This window comes from Vigna unguiculata, chromosome 4 (genome assembly GCF_004118075.2).
Source record: "Vigna unguiculata cultivar IT97K-499-35 chromosome 4, ASM411807v1, whole genome shotgun sequence".
Classification (NCBI taxonomy): Eukaryota; Viridiplantae; Streptophyta; class Magnoliopsida; order Fabales; family Fabaceae; genus Vigna; species Vigna unguiculata.
The window spans coordinates 17846317-17866295 of record NC_040282.1 but is presented as its reverse complement, the minus strand read 5'-3'; the positions used below and the strand labels follow the sequence as shown (position 1 = coordinate 17866295).

The window sequence follows — 19979 nt, the reverse complement described above, 5'->3', positions numbered from 1 at the left end:
CATTTGAACTACCACTATTTTCTGAACATACACAATCAGAACTTGTAACTCGAAAAAAATAATATAAGTAATTTCACAAGTAGCTTTTAAGTACAAATTTTATAGCAGTTTAGGTAGGATTAAATACAGACATATCGGTAGGATAGGTAGTAACTACGGATATATTGGGAGGTAGATAATTAATTACTTACGAACATATTATTAAATTTACATTAATTTTATTTTCTTTAAATATTTATATTATTTTTTTAATCTTTAGTATCTATTTATCTAATACTAATTTAAATAAATATAAATATTAAAAATCAATAAAATTAATGTTTGTTAAATCGACATTATATTCATTTATTTTAGTATTATTTTGTTTTGTTTAGAAATAATTTCTTCTTAATCGACACTAACAAAAATAATAATTTAATAAAAATAATTTTGTGTTTTTTTAATTTTTGTTTTAAAAGATTAATTTAATGTCAGTTAAGTCGTGTCTAAGTTGACACTAATCAAACATTAATATAATACTTATTTATTAAAATACTAAAAATATCTTTATTCTTTTACTTTTATTTAAATTAATTATTTATGTCATATTAATGTTTGACTAAGTTATAATGTTGTTAAAGTTGCTATTTAGCCGACACTAATATTTAGAAATTAAATTGTTGTTTTTTTAATAATTAAACACGATCTAAACTACTGGTGTAAATAACTCTTAGACTCAAACACACATTTCATCAGTCATATTCTTTGGCATTATGAAATTCGAATGTTATATATATATATATATATATATATATATATATATATATTTTCAGCCCTAAAATTGTACATAAACCCCTTATTTATATAAATGATTGTAGATTATTACTTCAATCATTATAATATGAACTATTGATTCATTTTCATTCATTCATTCTTGGTCCACGAATATGTGGCTACAAAGTGGTTATTTTTTTAAGTCAAACTAATTGTCTTCTTGGTAAGTCATATTTGGATATCTCTACAATTTGTTTTTTCAAATTAATAATCTTTTTTATTCCCTTCTTCAATTTACTGAAACTTCATTCAGAAGACTTTTTTTTTTTCTATATTAAGAATCATTACTTCCTTTCTAGATAAATCGATCAACCGTATCTTAACTTTCATTTCTTAAATTAATCTCTTTTTCTAAATTGAAAATCAATAACTTTTAATTATTAACTTTCATCTTAATATTATTTTAAAATGGATGCTCACTCATATGGTTTAACTTCAATAGTTTTATTTCCATCAATTACAGTACCTCAACAATTTAATGCACTATTTGCAAGCTTGAAAGAGTATATACGGTGTCCTGTATTAAGAATCTGTAGAACCTTTTTTTTTCCTTGAACTTTAAGTGGAATTTGATTTTGGATCCTATTTTTAATTTGAAGAATTTAGTATTTCAATTTTTAATAGTTATTGGTCTCCCTTTTTTTGTTTTTAGCAGCATTTATAAGGTATCATCAAAAGAAAAAGAAGCTATACTCGCATGTTTTTAAAAGTTCTAAAATTAAATTTACAAAGTTAAAAGTATAAAGACTACATGAAGTTTGACTAAAAGCTCGGGAACCAAAACACATTTTTCTTTAAATAGTAAGTGCTACCAATATACTCTTGAATATATTAATTCTAAATGCTTTTCATTATTTAATAAAAATTATGTTGAAAGTTACAAAATCATAAAGAGTCGAAAAGTGATTGAAAACTACATAACAATTAAAAATAAACAAATATACATATTAAGGTAAAAAACAAAAGTGCTTTTTGAGAGATAGTCAAGAATCATTTTTTTTAAATTAGCTGTTAAATAAAAATGAAATTGAAAAATATAATGTAAAACTTAAAAATAATTCCAGATGTTTGATGTATAAAATTAGGATAAGACATATTAACAAGAGTAATAACAATTAACTCCTAAAGTCTATTCCAATGTGAAAACCTTGTTTGCCTTTCTTTGCAAATGAGTCAACCCCTGTTCTCATTTCCTAATGTCATCTTTCCTTACTTAAAAAAAACAAAGATTTTTTTAATGTCATTATTGAATAATAGGTCTTAAATGTGTTTTAGAAAAATATATTAATGAGTGTGACGTTTTAACATTTGAGTTTGTATCCAACTTGATCTTTCATTTTGTATTGTGCATTGTGAAATGTGAATTATGATTACCATATTACTACAAATGGAAGGTTAAAGAAATAGGTGAAGAGACACTTACAAGCCATTTTTGGATGGCATTGGAAAGCCATAAGAAGAAATATCACACACTTTATTTATCTAGTTAGGTGTGGTGCTCCTTTCCATTGAGAAATCCAATCCCCTCACAGCAAAAAAAAAAGGTTTGCTCTTTATAAAATTAGTATATTTTTATTTTATATCCTATAAATTCTTTTTATTTCCTTTAATCTGTGCAATATTTGAAATACTTATTATAAAATGTTTGGATTGTAATTTAGGTATTTTCTTTAGTTTTTATTTTTCAAAAACTTTGATTAACTATTTTTGATTCTTAATATTCATTTTAAGATAAATAAATAAAAATTTGTTTTATAAATTTTAAGAATACTTCTAGGTAGGGATGTCAAAAGAATCCATATTTAGAGATATCCGCAAATAAAACATATAATGAATAGGAATTGAATATTGTAAATGGATACCGCAAGTAATGGATACGAGTATTTTATACTCGCATGTTAACGGGACGGGTATGAATATTTTAGTATCTATACCCGTAGATACACGTATCCACTATACTATAATTTAAATAAAAAACATGATTAAAATATTAACACATTGATTTTGAAGGGGTTATTTTTTATTAGTGAGTTTTAAAAAATTCTTCATTTCTTTTAAACTGTTATTCTACACTATTTAAATGGATTTTTTGGACTTTTTTTGAAATTTATAAATGTTATGTATTATATTTTATTTAAATTTATGATTAAAATATGTTGTTAAATATTTTATTTTATTTTTCTTGTAAATACTTGCATGGATAGTTGCACGGATATGAGAATGAGTACGGAACAAATATTTATTCAACATACAAGATACGGGAGAGTTAGAACTCATACCATTCCCATTCCGTTGACATCCTACTTCTAATTTTAGAAATATATTATATATCAGAACACTAATATGCATTACTATTTCTTTCAACATGTAAACAGTTAAATAAAATTATATTAAACATTAGATCTAAGATAGGTAATTTTCTTTCATTAAGAAAATATGCATAAATATAGAAGTATTTAGGATATTTCAAGTGATATAACAAGTTAGATTAGTGAATTAAAACCCCTAATGAAGAACCACAAAGAAGATAATTTGAAAGGTTTCTTAAGTATGTTGATTGCAAAGGAAGAGTTGGAAGAAAGCTAGAAATGTAGAAATTTAGAAAAAGCCATAGCAATTAAAGAAGTATTAAAAGGGTAATTAATGGTGTGATGAAAATTAAGAAGTTAATGAGAGAAGGAATTGGCTAAGGCAAGTACTGAAAGTGAGATCCAAGTGCAGATTCTGGAACCGTACGATGCATGTATATAATATAGTTTCTTTTCCCAGGTTGTGAGGTACAAAAGAAATCCAAAGAGCTTAGGTTATGAAAGAGGACCGAGAAGCCATCCATGACTCTGTGTAAACACCAACTACAGGTTACTGAATATACAAACTGATAAGAGGGCAGGGATGACCCCCACTCTCAAACTGCAAACCATAGCAATGTTGTCAGAGATTGGATGAGTTTTCCGGGCTGAAAATGACACTAGCAGGTACGGTTCACTCCAATGAACCCTAATTTTTGTAATTACCATTTTGTCTTTTTTGCTCAGTCGGTAGCTAGTACTTTTTCCAAACATTTTTAATTCAGAATCAACCCCTTTTCGCCACTCTTTCACTTAACATTATTCACTCTTTCGATACTAAATCAAAATATCTGCTTTTTCTACATACATCTCCATTCTCATCATTCTAATAATTTAAAACATTTATATTGTGACAATGTCTGAAGACTCTGTATTTTTCAAAAATTATTATGGACTGTGGAATGTTTTCATTAATATTCAGAATGGAAACTGCATGTTTTGTATATAAGGAAAGGAAGAGAGAGAGAGAGATAGAAATTGATCTCTTGATTTTCTTCGTGATTGATTGATTAATTGGTTACTACTATTTACTATCTTACCTTCCTCGTTGCGGAGTATCAAAACTTTTTTGTACAGAATAAACAGTGAACCGTGTTTGCACCGTTTCACTTCCACCCTCCTTTTAGAACCCTTGGGTTAAAAAGTTGAAGCCTCACGATAGGAAAAAAAAAATAAAAAACCCCAATTTTCCCTAGTTAATTTCTACAGCAATGTGTGATGAATTTTTCACCAGGAACCCCAATTTTGGTTGCTCAAAAATTAAGCATGAAAAATTTGAAATTAACACATCAGAGATTACGTCGACCTACTTTTAACCCCTTTGTCTTCAAATTCTGTGAGGGCTAAGCAGAACCCTAACCCTAACGGCACCAGAGACAATCACAGGGAAAAAACACACATATTAACGGGTTCAAAAGTTCAATGATTTGACCCTGCTCTGCTTACGTTGCTTCGACATAATGAGGCAAAAAACCCACAAATTATGTGTCTTGTACTCGGTTTACTTACACTATTACTGTCTTATTCTCTCTTTCTTTTCTTTTTTTTTCTCTCTCTCTCACTCAAACTCACACACACACACAACACTCTTTCTCTCTCTTCCTCGCTGCCAAAGAACCAGGTCCAGCAGATAATCCATTCACATAACAATAGACACTATGCAAGCAAAGCAAATCCAAGTTCCATCATTGGCCTAATTGAAGACCACTTCTTCTTAACCATTTCTCTAAGCACTATTTTTTCTTTTTGTTCTGGGATGGGTTATAGTGTTAGCATGAGTCATAACTAGTCTCTATCTCTATCCCTTCTCTGAACCCTTTATATTAAAGGGTGTGTTGGGGCATCACTTTGGACCATTAAGTTGGGAGCTGAGGGTTAAAACCAGTTCATTGTTCGGAGGAAGATAGACATACACTTCTTCAAGAGCTAGGGTTTTTGTCCCCTCTCTCAAACTCATTAATTGAAAAGAGAGAAAAAAGAAAAATCTTCAAATGTTCCCTTACAGTTCCACCCCCTACCCTTCCTTCCCTTCATCATCTTCTTCATTCCATCCTTTTCCTTTCCTCAACCTTGAGAATGCTTCTGCAAGCAACACCCTTCTTCACGATCCACTTTCTGTGCCTTACTTACCAACTCATCACAACCCTCCAAACCTCCAAGAAGCACTGAGCAATTTGCCAGTCACAGATCATAACTGTGGTGGTGGAGGTTCTGCAATGACCAAACCTGACCCAAGTGGTGGTGGTGCTCCTCACTATGGCCTTTCTTGTTTCCTCACAAAGAAGCCAGCTAAGAAAGACAGGCACAGCAAGATTTACACCTCTCAGGGGTTGAGGGACCGGAGGGTGAGGTTGTCCATTGAGATTGCTCGCAAGTTCTTTGATCTTCAAGACATGCTAGGGTTTGACAAAGCCAGCAACACCCTTGAGTGGCTCTTCAACAAGTCCAAGAGAGCAATTAAGGAGCTGGCAAGGAGCAAGAACAGCAACAACAGTGAAGAAGGAGCCAAGAGCTTCTCTTCTTCATCTGAGTGTGATGATGACTGTGAAGTGGTTTCTGAGATCAAGCAGAAGCACCAACTCATCACTGCTGACGCTGCTGCTCCAAACAACCTTCAACAAGGGTTAGATTCAAGCGATAACAAGTCACCGACATTGCTGGCTGCAAGGGAGAGGATGAAGTTGAAAAGGGCACAGAAGGAACCTGCAAAGATGAAGGAGTCAAGGGAGAAAGCAAGAGCAAGAGCAAGGGAAAGGACTTGTAACAAGATTATGTGCAATGTTAATTCCAACACAGGGAGGGTGCAACAAGACCTGAAGAAAAAGTGCCCTGCAATTGAAAACAACCACTCTCACCACCTTGTGGGAGGTGAAGGACCTAGAGATGACTTCAACGTTATCGAGGAATCAATTGTGATCAAGAGAAAGTTGAAGCCATCATTGATGTCCTCTTCTCATCACCATCACCAAAACCTTATGATCCCTAAGGAACCACCATGTTTCAGCAACAACAACAGTGAGTACCACCCTTTCTCCAATTTATCTCCAAATTGGGATGCTAATGGATCCACTGGGCGCTCCAACTTCTGTGCCATAGCTAGCATGAATCTATCCACAGGTATGTGTGGTTGTTGTGTGTTTCATGAAAATGATACTAGTACTAACTAAGCTCTCTTCTAGAAACCTTCTATTTTGATGATATTCATAGTTGTGTAAGTCTTCAATTTTCAGGGCTTCAAATCTTCGGAAAGTCTTGGGAGGAGTGCACCAATCCACGTTTACACTAGATTGTATGTGTGTGTGTGTGTTAGCTTTTCCTTTTCCTTTTGTATTTTTCAGTATCATCTGATTCTAATGAAACTCTTCTAGCTGTTTGCCAAGGAATCATATGAAGGCAACTTTCTGTGTTTTCAACCAGTAACTTTTCTGTCCTATATTCCCTTTCCACAAAATGTTTGTACCTCATCTTCTTTTCCTCATCATCACCCAATGGCGTGTGACAGTTGGCACAAAGGTTGCTGCTGCGTGTATCGGTTTCTGACCAATATTTAAACTGTCCTTCGCATTGCATAATGCCAATTAGTTATCAAGAAACTGTTCCTTCCTGCAGATTTTAAATATTTATATATTTGGTTAAGATCGTTCAACAGTGACTAATATTTATATATTCCTTTGTTATTAAAACATTTCAAGAAGTTGAAGTTGATTATATATACCTTCCTGCAAGAGAGGATGGTACAAAACAAATCTCAAGGTTTTTTCGCTTCCGATTCTTGTCAAGATATTGATGTAGCATACATTACTAATCACTAAGTGTCAGTACAAAAAAGAGCTCATTAATATACTAGTTTTCTTAGAGATTTCATGTAGATGCCGAAGAATAGGAGTCAACCACGTTAAATTTTACATCATTCAAGACTGTCAAAATCATAGAGAAATTCTGAACAAGTAATGGGTGTTTTTTTTTTTGTGTATCTTTGACAGTATGATTTGCTTTCTCTCAAACATTTTTTCTTTTTCTTTTAGCTATTTCAAGTTAAAATAGTCTGATTCTTTTGTCTCAATCGTTTGGTGTAATATATTAGTTAATTTTCTAAATGCATGACAGATTGAAGTATCAGCTATATAAATAAGTATGGGAATGGACACAGGTATTTATACTCGTATGTACCATTATTAATATCGCAATGATCATGTACTTCATGTTTATGTCTATTTGATGCACTTATGCAGTTACATATTTTAAACTATATGTTTCTGATGACTTTTCTGAATAATTTCATTTTGTCCTATCATGTCTGTCACTAATTCTTTCGTTCAAAGAGAAGATCTTCATCTCTTGTAGATCTTGAATACAATATGGACAACATTCTGAGCACTATGATGCTTAAACAATATATCATAGCAGAAAATGGTGTTATAAACGATTTTATACAGTCACAGGGTTAGTTCACTAAAAATATAGCAACAATTATATGAGTGGAAGAAAATGTGATAATTTACAGCAATGGAAATTTTGTTGAAAGAATGCATATTTGATCATCTATTGGAGGTCATATAATATCAATTGGTTGAAACAAATGCATGAGTTTCTTTCCAAGAGTAAATTGAATTTCTGAATTGCCATCTGTATATTAATATTCCCACCTAGAAATAATAGCATTAATTGTGCAATTAACATTCATGAGAATAAAATGTCTAATTCAGAAGAAATAAAAGTTTTTCTATTCTGGCATTTTCTTATGGGATATCTTAACTTTTTAGTAGGTTATATTGGTGAATAAAATGGCAAAGATTATTACAGATGTAGTACTGTCTTTGAGCATTTTATGTTTAACTAATATTGTTGGCAAAGACAATCTGGGATGTCAGATACTTCATTTGATATGATTTGATTTGATTTTCACCTGACTTTCCTAATTTTTATGTTATGTTGATTCGTTTCTACTTGCATAAACTTGTGTTACATTTCTTTTCTCTTACAAAGTCTCAATTCGTCTACAATAAATGCAAACATAAAGAGTCTCTCTATACAAGCCTCGTACATAAAAGTGTGTCTGAGATTATCTTTGCTTTCATCATTTTAACCTAAGATACTGGCCACTCATTTAGTGTATGTGATGATTTTTAAACCTCTAAGCGTGTACTGTGATTTCAAAGTTTCTTTGGTAAGAACATAGCCCAATGAACAAAGAAGTAGATATTGGCAGAGCTTATAAAGAGACAAGAATAATTCGGACTTTCAATCTCATTGTAACATCCATTATTTTTTAAACATTTTGTTTATTTTAAAGCAAAGTCAGAATTAGTTTTTTTTTTTTTACGGACAAATATTAGTCGTTTGAATTTTATCAGGGGATTTAAACTAACAATTTTCACTTATCTCTTTCAAAGCTACCAACCTAACTGTATAATTCTTAAATGTTAATAAAAAAAGTTGAACTCCTCTCATCCTCCCTTCCGACTAGACCACCTTATTAGTGAATTACTGTTTTTGATAATTAACCACGATGTAATTCTTTAACATCATTTATTCACGTTTAAGATAAAAGTAGTTCACTAATACTAATTCACTACCTTGACTTGTAAAAAATAAACTCTGTATTAACTTTATATAAAGATTAAACATTAAAATTTCTCTTACTTTAAATATATCTTTTTATCCCAAAATGACTGATTAAGATTTGTCAATAAATATATAGAATTTGCCAAAATTAATTCTTTTTCCGTGGAGTGTTTAGGTTAATCTTCATAGGGAAAGTTTCTTTCTTCATTGTTACCATCGTAAATAAATTTCAAAGAAACATGCATGATGAAATAATGATCATAAACAAACTCCGCAGCAGACAGTATCCAAAAATCACTGTTTACTTTGAGCATCTGCACAGATACTGAAAAGATCTTCCAGTTGAAACACTTCCCATACTTAATTATGATACATATTAAAACGCAAAATGAAATTGAATTAATTTTGAACATCTAAATATATAATAGTGTAACTAAGATAATTTGTTATTCACTGAATAAGAAGTTAAAACGATTACTGGAAAAGTTTTGCTACGATTCTATGCTTTGGTGGAGAAGCTTTTCCATGATGTGCAACATAGTGGAGAAGCTTTTTTTTTTATGAAAAGTTGAAATATATGAATGATGTAAATCATGAGTAATATTACACACTAAAACACTTGATTTGGTCCCAACATAATTTTGGTAAGTGACATGGAGTTTTCAAATGGCCTACACACATTTTCTTGTCTTTAAAATTTGGAGTTTGATTGGGTGTTAAAGTTTACAAGTTGAAACGGAAAATGAATAACAAAAGGAAAAAATGCAATAATCATATTTTTATTTTTAATAAAACTTGTGTTAAATCATTATATATTATTTACATCTGAGATATGCTGATACTTTTACAAATATTTATCATTTAACATCACATAAAAATTTATTAGATAAAAAAAAAAACGTGAAAGCAACAAATTGAACATTTTTACAGATGAAATAACTTCCCACAAAACCTAAACATTTTGAAGCAACCATCATTTATTGTTTCATTCACAACACTTGTTCATTTCTACACCACTAATCTTATTTGTCAGTGTCTCTCAAATCTCATTTCTTGTTTATTCTTATTATATCAGAGTACAACTACATATGAGAACATCAAAATCTCATATTAAAAGAAAAAAATAACAAAATGAGTAATATATAAATTAGAAAAAAAAATCTAATGAATTAAATTTTTCAATTCAATGTAATGTGAGTTTCACTTGTAGAATTGTTTTTTTTTTATTGATTTAAAGAAAAAGAGAAAATACCTGTGAAATTCTCTTACAAAAGTCAAGATTTGTATAGTAGCCGGACAAGTTAACTAGAAAAAAAAATCAATATAAACTTTTCAATAAAAAAAAATAATCAATTTATATTGCGTTCAAAAAGCCAAACATATATTTTTCTCTTGTTTTCTAATTTTAATTTGTCCATGAAAGGTAGACTTATACTAATTACATTTGAAAGCTTTGAAGATAACACTTGTGTTAGTCAGTTGACAAGGAGGAAAAGTTGCTCCTCCTTATCTTAATCCTTTATTTTCTTTTAGTTTAATACTTTTAACAAATAACTTATATTTAATATTAAGTTAAAATAAAATGGATAATATTTCTTTTAGAAGATTTAAAAAACAGTTCAATCATTTATATATCATTTGACCTACTTGAACATGCAAACTTGAAATGAATTCTAGATCTACTTCTTCCACTTTCACCTTTCAGTAAGAAGTATATATAGGTTTTCTTAATCAAACTAACCTTTTTCTCTATCCCTTTCTTCATTCACTTCCTCTGTCCCTCTTTGCTTCTCTGTCTCTGTCTATGTATCTGTCCAGACAATTCCATTAGATTTTCAATCAAATTTTAAATTCAAGATATCAATCTATTTTATTATTTAAATACCCTTTTATACTTTTTAAATTTTTCTTGACAATGGAAATATTTATTCAGTACATGTTAACATAATTGTAAAACTCATCATGACATTATATTTAAAGAAAAAATAAAAGAAATAAAGAAGAAAAAAATTATTTCATGAGATACTTGATGGGATAACTATTGTGTATTAGGATTGAAACACCCCCAAATATTTCATGAGATATACTTAATAAGATTCGTTTTAACCTAAAACCTATCTCCCTCACTCCCGAACCATTAAATCAACCTTATTAATGGACAAAGTTAAACTCATAACTTATTTCACCCATTTTCAAATTTACTATTAAGCTAATCTTATAACTTTCTTAATCATTATTCTAATGTTTTCATAAGTCACATCATCACTAACAAGGGTTTGGAAGAGGTCACATTTCTTATAAATATGCGTATTTCATTCACGCATCTCTTGTATGTGGAATATATTAATTGTAAGAGTGTTGTACCTTGTGCTATTTTTGGTTATAAGTTACTGTAAATGTATTTAACCATATTTAAGAGATTAATCCCTTTCACATAACAGACATATAAGAATACAATAAAAACAAAACAAAAAAACATTACAAACAACATCTTTAATAGACTTATACAACTAATTAACATTCGAACTGATTTCAAGTTTGTTGAGTAACATTGTTATGGTCAATCATCTATAATTTGAAGTATTATCTGTTTTGAAACATGTGTTTCATCATAGTTTTATCCTTCAAATGTAATTTAAAAAATGAAAAATAAGAAAAAATATTTAAATCGTCTTAGACCTCAACTTCTAAGTAATATAAGATTATTGAGTTTGTGATAATAACATAACTTAAACTTATAATTCCACACGATAATTCTAATTAAGTGCTAGTATTAGGCTTAGAACTATATTTGTTAGTTATGGAACAATTATGCTTCCTTCTATGGCCATACATACACAGCCCCTTGCTTATAACATGTTGAGAACAGACTACAATATATCTTCCTTTTTCACACATGGTGCTGCCTTTTATGCCCATTCAATCACAGTTAATGGCCTCCCATAACTATTTTTTCTCATATTAATTATAAGTCTAGATGAGTGTTTGTTTGTCTGGAAATATTTTAGAAAATTGAGAGCGAAATATTTTAACTACAGAAATTTTTATTACTATTTAGAGGTCAAGAAATATTTTAATACAGGGACAATGATATTTTGACTTTCACAATTTGACTTAATATTAAGCATTTATTCTTTCAAAGAAAAAAAAAATAATGGTACATTAATAATGCTTCACATTAAGTCACATCAGTGAATACAAGATGGTAGTCAAATTGTAAGAGTCAAAATATAATTTTCCTTAAAATATATATATATATATATATATATATATATATATATAAAACACAATGATCATCTATTCTCGACAATAATTATGAATCTCGTGCAAAGATTTTTTTCTCTATAGTTATTGATTTCTTACATTCCACAAAGTCATAGGGTAAATCGAGTCCAGTTTCTTTGCTGAGTTTTGTTGTATAGCTTTGTTCTCTTGTTACAATTCTTTTCATGTTCTCTTGTTTTCATTCTTTTTTTTTACCAAATGTACTTTTAATTATGTTACTTAAAAAATAATAAATTTTATGAGGCACTAGGAATGTCAACGAACCTGTAGAGTAAATATTCTATCCGCCGCATAAATATTCGTTCCGTACCCTTTCTCATATTCATGCAAGTATCCAGTAGTTACCCACAATTTTTTTAATATCCATAGATATCGATAAGTACCCGCAAATATTTATATTTTAAAAAAAAGTTTAAAATATTTAAGTATATATTTTAACTATAAATTCAAATAAAATATAATATATAACCTTCATAAATCTCAAACAAAGTCGAAATAATCTATTTAATAAGTACAATTTACAAAGAAATAGAAATTTTTAAAACAAATTAATAAAAAGTAACCCATTTAAAATTAATGTGTTATTATTTTAATAATTTACTTTAATTTAAATTAAAGTATAGTGATACGTGATATCCACGGTACAGATACTATAACATATAGGTATGAAAAATATTTGTATCCGTTACCTGCGAATATCCACTTATAATATTCATTTTCCATCTGTTACTGGTTTTGTTGCGGATACCTATAAAATATAGATTTTTTTATATCCTTGAGGGAACTCTTCTCTCTCTCTCATGAGGTTTGGAATTGAAGTGTATCTAACAATTAAAACTGCGATAGACTGTATTTTAGAAGGAAAAACAAAGGTGAAAACATGAACTGTTTTGCATCGGTGTATATATATATATATATATATATATATATATATATATATATATATATATATATATATATATATATATATATATATATAATTTTCTTTCTCTTTCTTTATCTAAATGTTCAATCCTCTAAGGTATTTAAAAACATTGGAATAATTTATTCAAATAATATTATATGTGTTTAGGTACCTTTATACTTATTATTTTATACGAATATTTTTCTTTCGGTAAAAAGCATAATATAATATTAATCTCTAAGATAAGTTATTGGAAAAAGTATGATGTATTTAGAAATGAAGTGTAAAGTATGAAAGAAAATTTAAAATTATTAAAATATGAATTAAGGATTTTGAACAAGGTCGTGTTTGATATAATTAATAGATGTGAAGGGGATATTATATTGAAAATAAGTGAATTGGATAAAATGGAGGAAGAGTTCATTCAGGCAGAATAGGTATGACAAAGTGAAAACAATTATTTGCATAACATAAAAATGTTAGTTTTAGGTCAGAAATAATAGAAAAATAAAAATATAGGTCAAGATGTTTGAGGGTGGGTAATTTGAACACTATGTTTTTTTCCATAGGATAACAAGATGGAGCATAATAATAGAAATAAAAAATAAATAAAAAAGAATCAAAGGTGTTAAATTTGAGACTACCATGGAAAAAATTACTAAATGTATCTTAAAGTTAGATTGAATAATGTTGAGTTTCCACAAATAAATAGACAGGATAATGACATCCTAATCAGTCTTTATGGTTTTTATTTTAATTTATTTAAACAATCTTGGGATATCATTAAATATGATTTAGTGAGGTTGTTAATTGCTTTCATAGTTGTGGAAGGTGGCCTAAGGGATATAATGCTTCTTTTATTATTTTAATCCTTAAAGTTGAGAACCAACAAGGACTTGAGAAGTATAGACTTATATTTTCAGTGTGAAGTATGTATAAAATAATATAAAATATCTTAAAAAAAATTGTAAAATGTTGCTTACAAAATTATAGATCACAAACAATCTGCATTAATAAAGAATGGGGAATTATTGATAGTGTGCTTATGGCTAATGAATTAAGGAGGTAAGAAGGAAAAAAAGAAAACGCATTAGCATTAAGGCAAATTTTGAGAAAGCTTGCAATTCAATTAACTCAATTAACTGGACTCTTTTTTTATATGTTTGAAAGTTTTGGATATTGTCTTAAATAGGTCAAATGGATTAGTAGCTACATAGAATCATCAACTATATTTGTTTTAGTAAAAATAGCCTAATGGGGTAATTTGTAACTATCAATGAGTAAGAAAAAGGTGATTCTTTGGTCCTTTTTTTTCTTATAATTGCATTGGCAGAAGTGGCTAGACAGGTCAAGAGTAAAGAATTGACTAAAGGAATTAGGGTGGGTCAAAAACAAATTTTTGTTAGTATGATGTAGTTTGTAGATGATACTATAATTGTGTGCAAATCAGAAACAAAAGACATGGTGGTTATAAGAGTATTCTTAGATGTTTTGAAATAGCATCGAGTCTTAAGGTTAATTTTCATAAAAGTGAGCTAGGAAGCATAGGAGTGCAATTGAGGATAGTTGAAAGGCTCTCTACGATTTTGATTTGCAGCATGATGAAAGTACCTTTCAAATATTTGGGTATTCAGGTGGGGGCATATCATATAAGGGAATAATTTTGGCAAGATATGATCTTGAAAATATGTAAGAGGCTAGCGGTATGGAAAGGAAAGCATTTATCTTTTGCCAGTAGGGTAACTCACTCAATGTGTTATTACTTCCATTCAAGTATATTACTTATTATTGTTTAAATTATTTGTGAGTGTTAAGAGAATACAAATGGATTTTTTTATGGGGTTGGGGTTCTAGAGGAAAGAAAATTGCATGGGTAAAATGGGGTATATGTAAAACTAAGGAAGAAGGTGGATTAAGAATAAAGAATTTGAAATTGTCTAACATGGCTTTACTGGAAAAAGGGAAGTGGATACCAGAAAACAACTATCCTCCCGTCCTACCAATCTTCCTAGTGAGGATCAATTCACTGGCTTGGCTTGCTCTCGTTATCGCCTTTCCCCGGTTCAGGGTATGGGTTCTTTCTCTATTACAAAAGTCCCGGTGTGAACTCCCCTACTGATCTGACTCTAGCAGATTATTGATGATCCTAGTTTATGGAATGAAATTCTTGAGTCAAAGTATTGATCATGAAGATCTTTTGGATGAGGAAAAAGATTCAAATTGTGAGTCTAGGTAGTGGAGGGATATCAGGACATTATGTAGGGGAGGACAAAGGAATAATTTGTTTGTTAGTAATATAAGATGAAACAATAGCAAAGGAAATAAAATAAAATATTTGGAATGATAAATGGATCGATGAAATGTCATTAAAAGTATAAATGATATTTTGACACAAAGAACTCTTGAGCTTATTCATATTGATTTGTTTGGTCTAGTAAGAAATTAATCTCTAGCAGCAAAAGGTATGGCCTAGTAATTGTAGATTATTACATCATATAAACATGGGTTAAATTATTAAAACACAAGGACGAGTCTTATATGGTCTTTCCTAAATTTATTAAACAAGTTAAAACTGAAAAATGTCTAACAATTATTTTTATAATAAGTGATCATGGTGGAGAATTTCAAAATGAAAATCTTTGCAAACTATTTGAAAGTTAGGTATTGCGCATAATTTTTCAAGTCCAAGAACACCATAACAAAATGGTGTTATAGAGAGGAAAAATAGAACTTTGCAATAAATGGATAAAGCAATGTTGAATGAAAACTCCACACCTAAACGTTGTTGGGCAGAAGTAGTTAATACAACTTGCTATTTACAAAACATAGTTTATATTAGCCCTTTGGTCAAAAAGACTCCTTATGAATTGTTGAAAGATAGAAAGCCCAACATTTCATATTTCATCCATTTGGTATACAATGTATTATATTGAATACAATAGATAATTTAGGAAAGTTTGATTCTAGAAGCGATGAAGGTATTTTTACTTGGCTATTTAGAAACGTCCAAGGCATATATAGAGTACATAACTGTAGGACGTGTACTATGGAAAAATTCATACATGGAAAGTTTAACAATTATAAACCTGATAAAAAATTATCAGAGCTAGAAGATTATTATGGTCTTGATATGCAAGTTCAAAAGAAAAAGGTAGCAGAACCTACTTTAGACAACCTTGCACTAAACACTCCTCTAGTAGACGACCCCTCACTAGAAAAAAGGGAGAAAATTTAGTGGACAACTCATTAGAAGTTGTGGTGAGGAAAAAGAACCATCTACACACATAAAGAAATATCATCCAACTATAAGGTCATTTTAATCCCAAGAAAGGAGTAACAATTATATCAAAACTCAAATATCATGAAACAATGATATTTAAGATTGAGCATAAAAATGTAAATGAAGCTCAAAGGATGAAAGTTGGATACAAGCAATCGGGGAAAAACTAAACCAATTTGAAAAGAATGATGTTTGAAGATTGGTGAGTCCTCCCTTAAACAAAAGCATCATTGGAGCAAAAATGTGTATATAGAAACAAGCTTAATGAATGATATGTTTAATGAATGGTATGTTTATTGGCATATTTTGATATCTTGGATATGGATTGCACTATTGACAATCTAACATATTTTAATATATTTTACCTCGATATCATAATATGATTGATCAAACATATACTCTGATATTTAATTATTTGAATTACTCATATATTGTTTTTTTTTTCATCATAAAAAAGGAGGAGATTATAATAGTAGATGATCCCCAATAACCAATAAGGTTTTGATGATATCAAAATAGTCACACTACTAGATGAGTAAGTCTCTGGTTAGAAGTGAAATAGCGTTAGATTACTAAAAGAGGACGTCTAACAGATATAATGAGGTTAAGTAATTGATCAATATGTCCTGAAGATCAAAATATATGCCATGGATTGTTGCTTGGGTCTGCTTAATGATTAATATTTATATATCATATATGTTAGCGAAAGCATGAAGTCTAGAACATGCAAAAGGCAAGTCTTAGAATTAGACAAGTTTATGCAGTAAACAAGTCAAAGGTGTTAGATGAGTACACAAATGGTAATCATCAGTTTTGAGATTTAGAGGACCTAAGTCATTAGGCAACCCCTTAGTCTTTGAATAACACAATGTGTTAGACAACCTAGGTACAAAAAGCATTAGATGACTAAATAAACACTATAACGAATTATAGCAGACCTTGTTATTCTAAATGCTTTAATCTTTGGTTGATTGTGAGAATTGATATGTTGATCTAAGTATTCAAAAAAGAAAATTAATTATGAGTTATAATGTTTAAGAAAATTATCTCTTGATAATCACATTCTTAAAGAAGGAAGTTTTCGAATCAAACAATCAAATTAAAATAAAATTAGGAAACAATTGATCGACAAACTATTTGATTGATTATTAAATATTATTGCTCTAACAATTCAAATGCAGAAACATATTGCACAAAGTTTCCTTAACATTACAATTGTGAAAGTTGAAGAAAGGGTAGAATTTGAATTACGCTTGAGTTCACTTAAGAAAGGAAAGAAAATATCTTAAAAAGCATAAGCAAATTCAAAATTGAAGTTTTGAAAAATGACGTTGAATATTCAAGCTCAAAAGTCAAATTAAAGAATTGATCAAGTCATTTCATATTAAGAAGATTATGATGAACCACTACAATTCGAATCTCAACGACTGGGAAATGCAACAACTATATAAAGGATGCAACGAGAAGATCAATGAAGCTATATCAAAAAGATCAAAGTGTTAAGAAATTGTCATTAGTAATTAGTGGATTGGGTTCAGTACTCACATATTGTAAATCCTTCATTAAGTGAAGTTGTAGCATGTGAGTTGAATTTACACTCTTGTTGAGAGAGTGATTTCTAATTATTCATTGTAATTGGAAGTTATTAATCTTGGAGGAAGATTAAAAAGGATATCTGGAGAGGTTGATACTTGGTGTAACTTGGAGAGTTTTGTACTTGTGTCCTAAAGAGATTGAAACTCGTATAATCTAGAGAGGATGATACTCGTTGCTAGTCAAAGACGTTGATTAGTGAAATTTTGTAAACATTTTACTTAAGATATTGGACATAGCCTTAGGTGCAAGTAACCATCTATTTTTTATTGGCTTTATTAGGATCGTCAGTTGCCTGGTGTTGGTTTTGTACAGTGGGAAGTTCAAAGTGTGGTATTTTTCTTTTATTTTTTTGTATATAAGTTGGGCAACCTTATTATTTTCTATTAATTTATTTATTTTCTGATAAAACGAGTATTAATTTCTTAGATCTTTCCATTCATATCTGAGTTATGGCATGCAGTATACTCGTTTGTAACAAATAGTAGAACTTCATATAGATTTTTTTTTTCTCTTTCAACAATATACGAACCTAAAAGTCCAGAAGATCACATTGATATATTTTAGAGATAATTATTCTTATCTTTATAGAATATCTCCGTTTAAAGATTTATCAGTAGAATACTAGTATAAATCGTGATAAGAAGGGTTGCCTTATATAATCTGTAATTAACTTTGTGTTTAAATAATGTTGTGAAAGTGAATATGTGAAAAAGGAAGAAAAATATATAAATGAGTGGAAATGAAAGTGGTTTGAATTAAAAATAATATAAAAGTAATGTTATTATAAGATTATTTATTTCATTATTTATTTTATTTATAATATTATTTTTATTTATATATTATATTCTAAAAATTAAAAATAAAAAGGGCCCATAATTATTTATGTAACCTCTATAATCAATCATACGATATCCATAATAAATTATAGAGTCTTTTTAATGTGGTTATATGATAAAAAAAAATTGATTACATTATCCTATTTCAATTTTCACACACACGATTTTTTTTCACACATAATTTGTCTAAATGCTCCACACAATACAGCCTAAAGAAATGAAAGTATATATATCATAAAAGAAAATCATGTTCTAACGACCTCAATCTCCTGTACAATCAATTAACAACCCGATTATAATATATAATATTCATAAAGTTTAAAAAGTATCTTATTCACGTGTTATTATATGACAATAAGATTGGTAAGTAGTTATACATAAAATGGATGTTTCATTATAAAGGGTAATAATTATCTAAGATATTACGATTGAAACTATTTTATTCATTACTTGAATGTTTAAAATATACTTTGCAGGAAAATTCTGGATCTTTGTTTTTTTGTAGATAAATAATTAGTTGAGTTTGCAATTAGTTTGGATCGTTTGTTCTTAGAACCCTAGTAAGGAATTGTAGTTGGTGGGTGAAAATATTAATGAGTAAGATGACTGGAATTCATAGAAGCTGGGGTAGCTGTTTTTGTTGGAAAGTGATTTGTACTATCATGTGTTGGTGTACCAAACACGTTAGAACCGAATATAGTAGCTAGTACTTTCGTCTAATTCATCATAATAATACTATAAAATATGATAAGACTTGCTCATACGAAAAGATTGATTAGATATTTATACTAAACATAATATACGCAACTATTTATTATCCAAACAATACTTTTACGTATTATATATAATTACACCTAAAAATAATTATCATGTTTAGAATAAAAACGTTAATAAAGTCCCTATGAACAAACATTTCTAGACATATATAATGGAAAAAAACTTCTGTCTCCCATGGGAAAAGGGCAAACAATATAATTCCAATCCTAGCATTCGAAATCCAACATATTATCTTTAAGTACTTGTAAGAAAGGAAAATAAAAAATTAAACAATTTTTTCGATTAGTTTATATATAAACTAAAATAAGATTTAAAAAAAAATTGAATGTGTTGTTAATTTATGGATAAAATAAATTTTATTTTTGTTTTATTTGGTTTTGTAATATTAGTATTAGAAAATGAGAATTTAAATTTCAAATCTTGTAATTAAATTTATCTTTTAATCACTATTATAATTTTTCATATTTCATGTGAGTTTTATTACAAATTTGATATAAAATAGTGTAAGAAAAGACTTTTTTATTGTTATTTTTTCAACGAATTTTAATTTATATATAATTCTTTCATGGATAATT

The 19979-nt window shown here is 29.0% G+C and overlaps 1 protein-coding gene across 1 annotated transcript; it reads left to right on the top strand.

The window, feature by feature from the left end:
• Positions 1-4703: 4703 nt before the first annotated feature.
• On the top strand, positions 4704-6786 carry LOC114181728 (transcription factor CYCLOIDEA-like). Its single transcript, XM_028068263.1, has 2 exons — positions 4704-6278; positions 6392-6786. Exons 1-2 carry the CDS (start codon positions 5153-5155, stop codon positions 6445-6447), a joined length of 1182 nt encoding a protein of 393 aa, XP_027924064.1. The 5' UTR covers positions 4704-5152; the 3' UTR covers positions 6448-6786.
• Positions 6787-19979: the final 13193 nt, after the last annotated feature.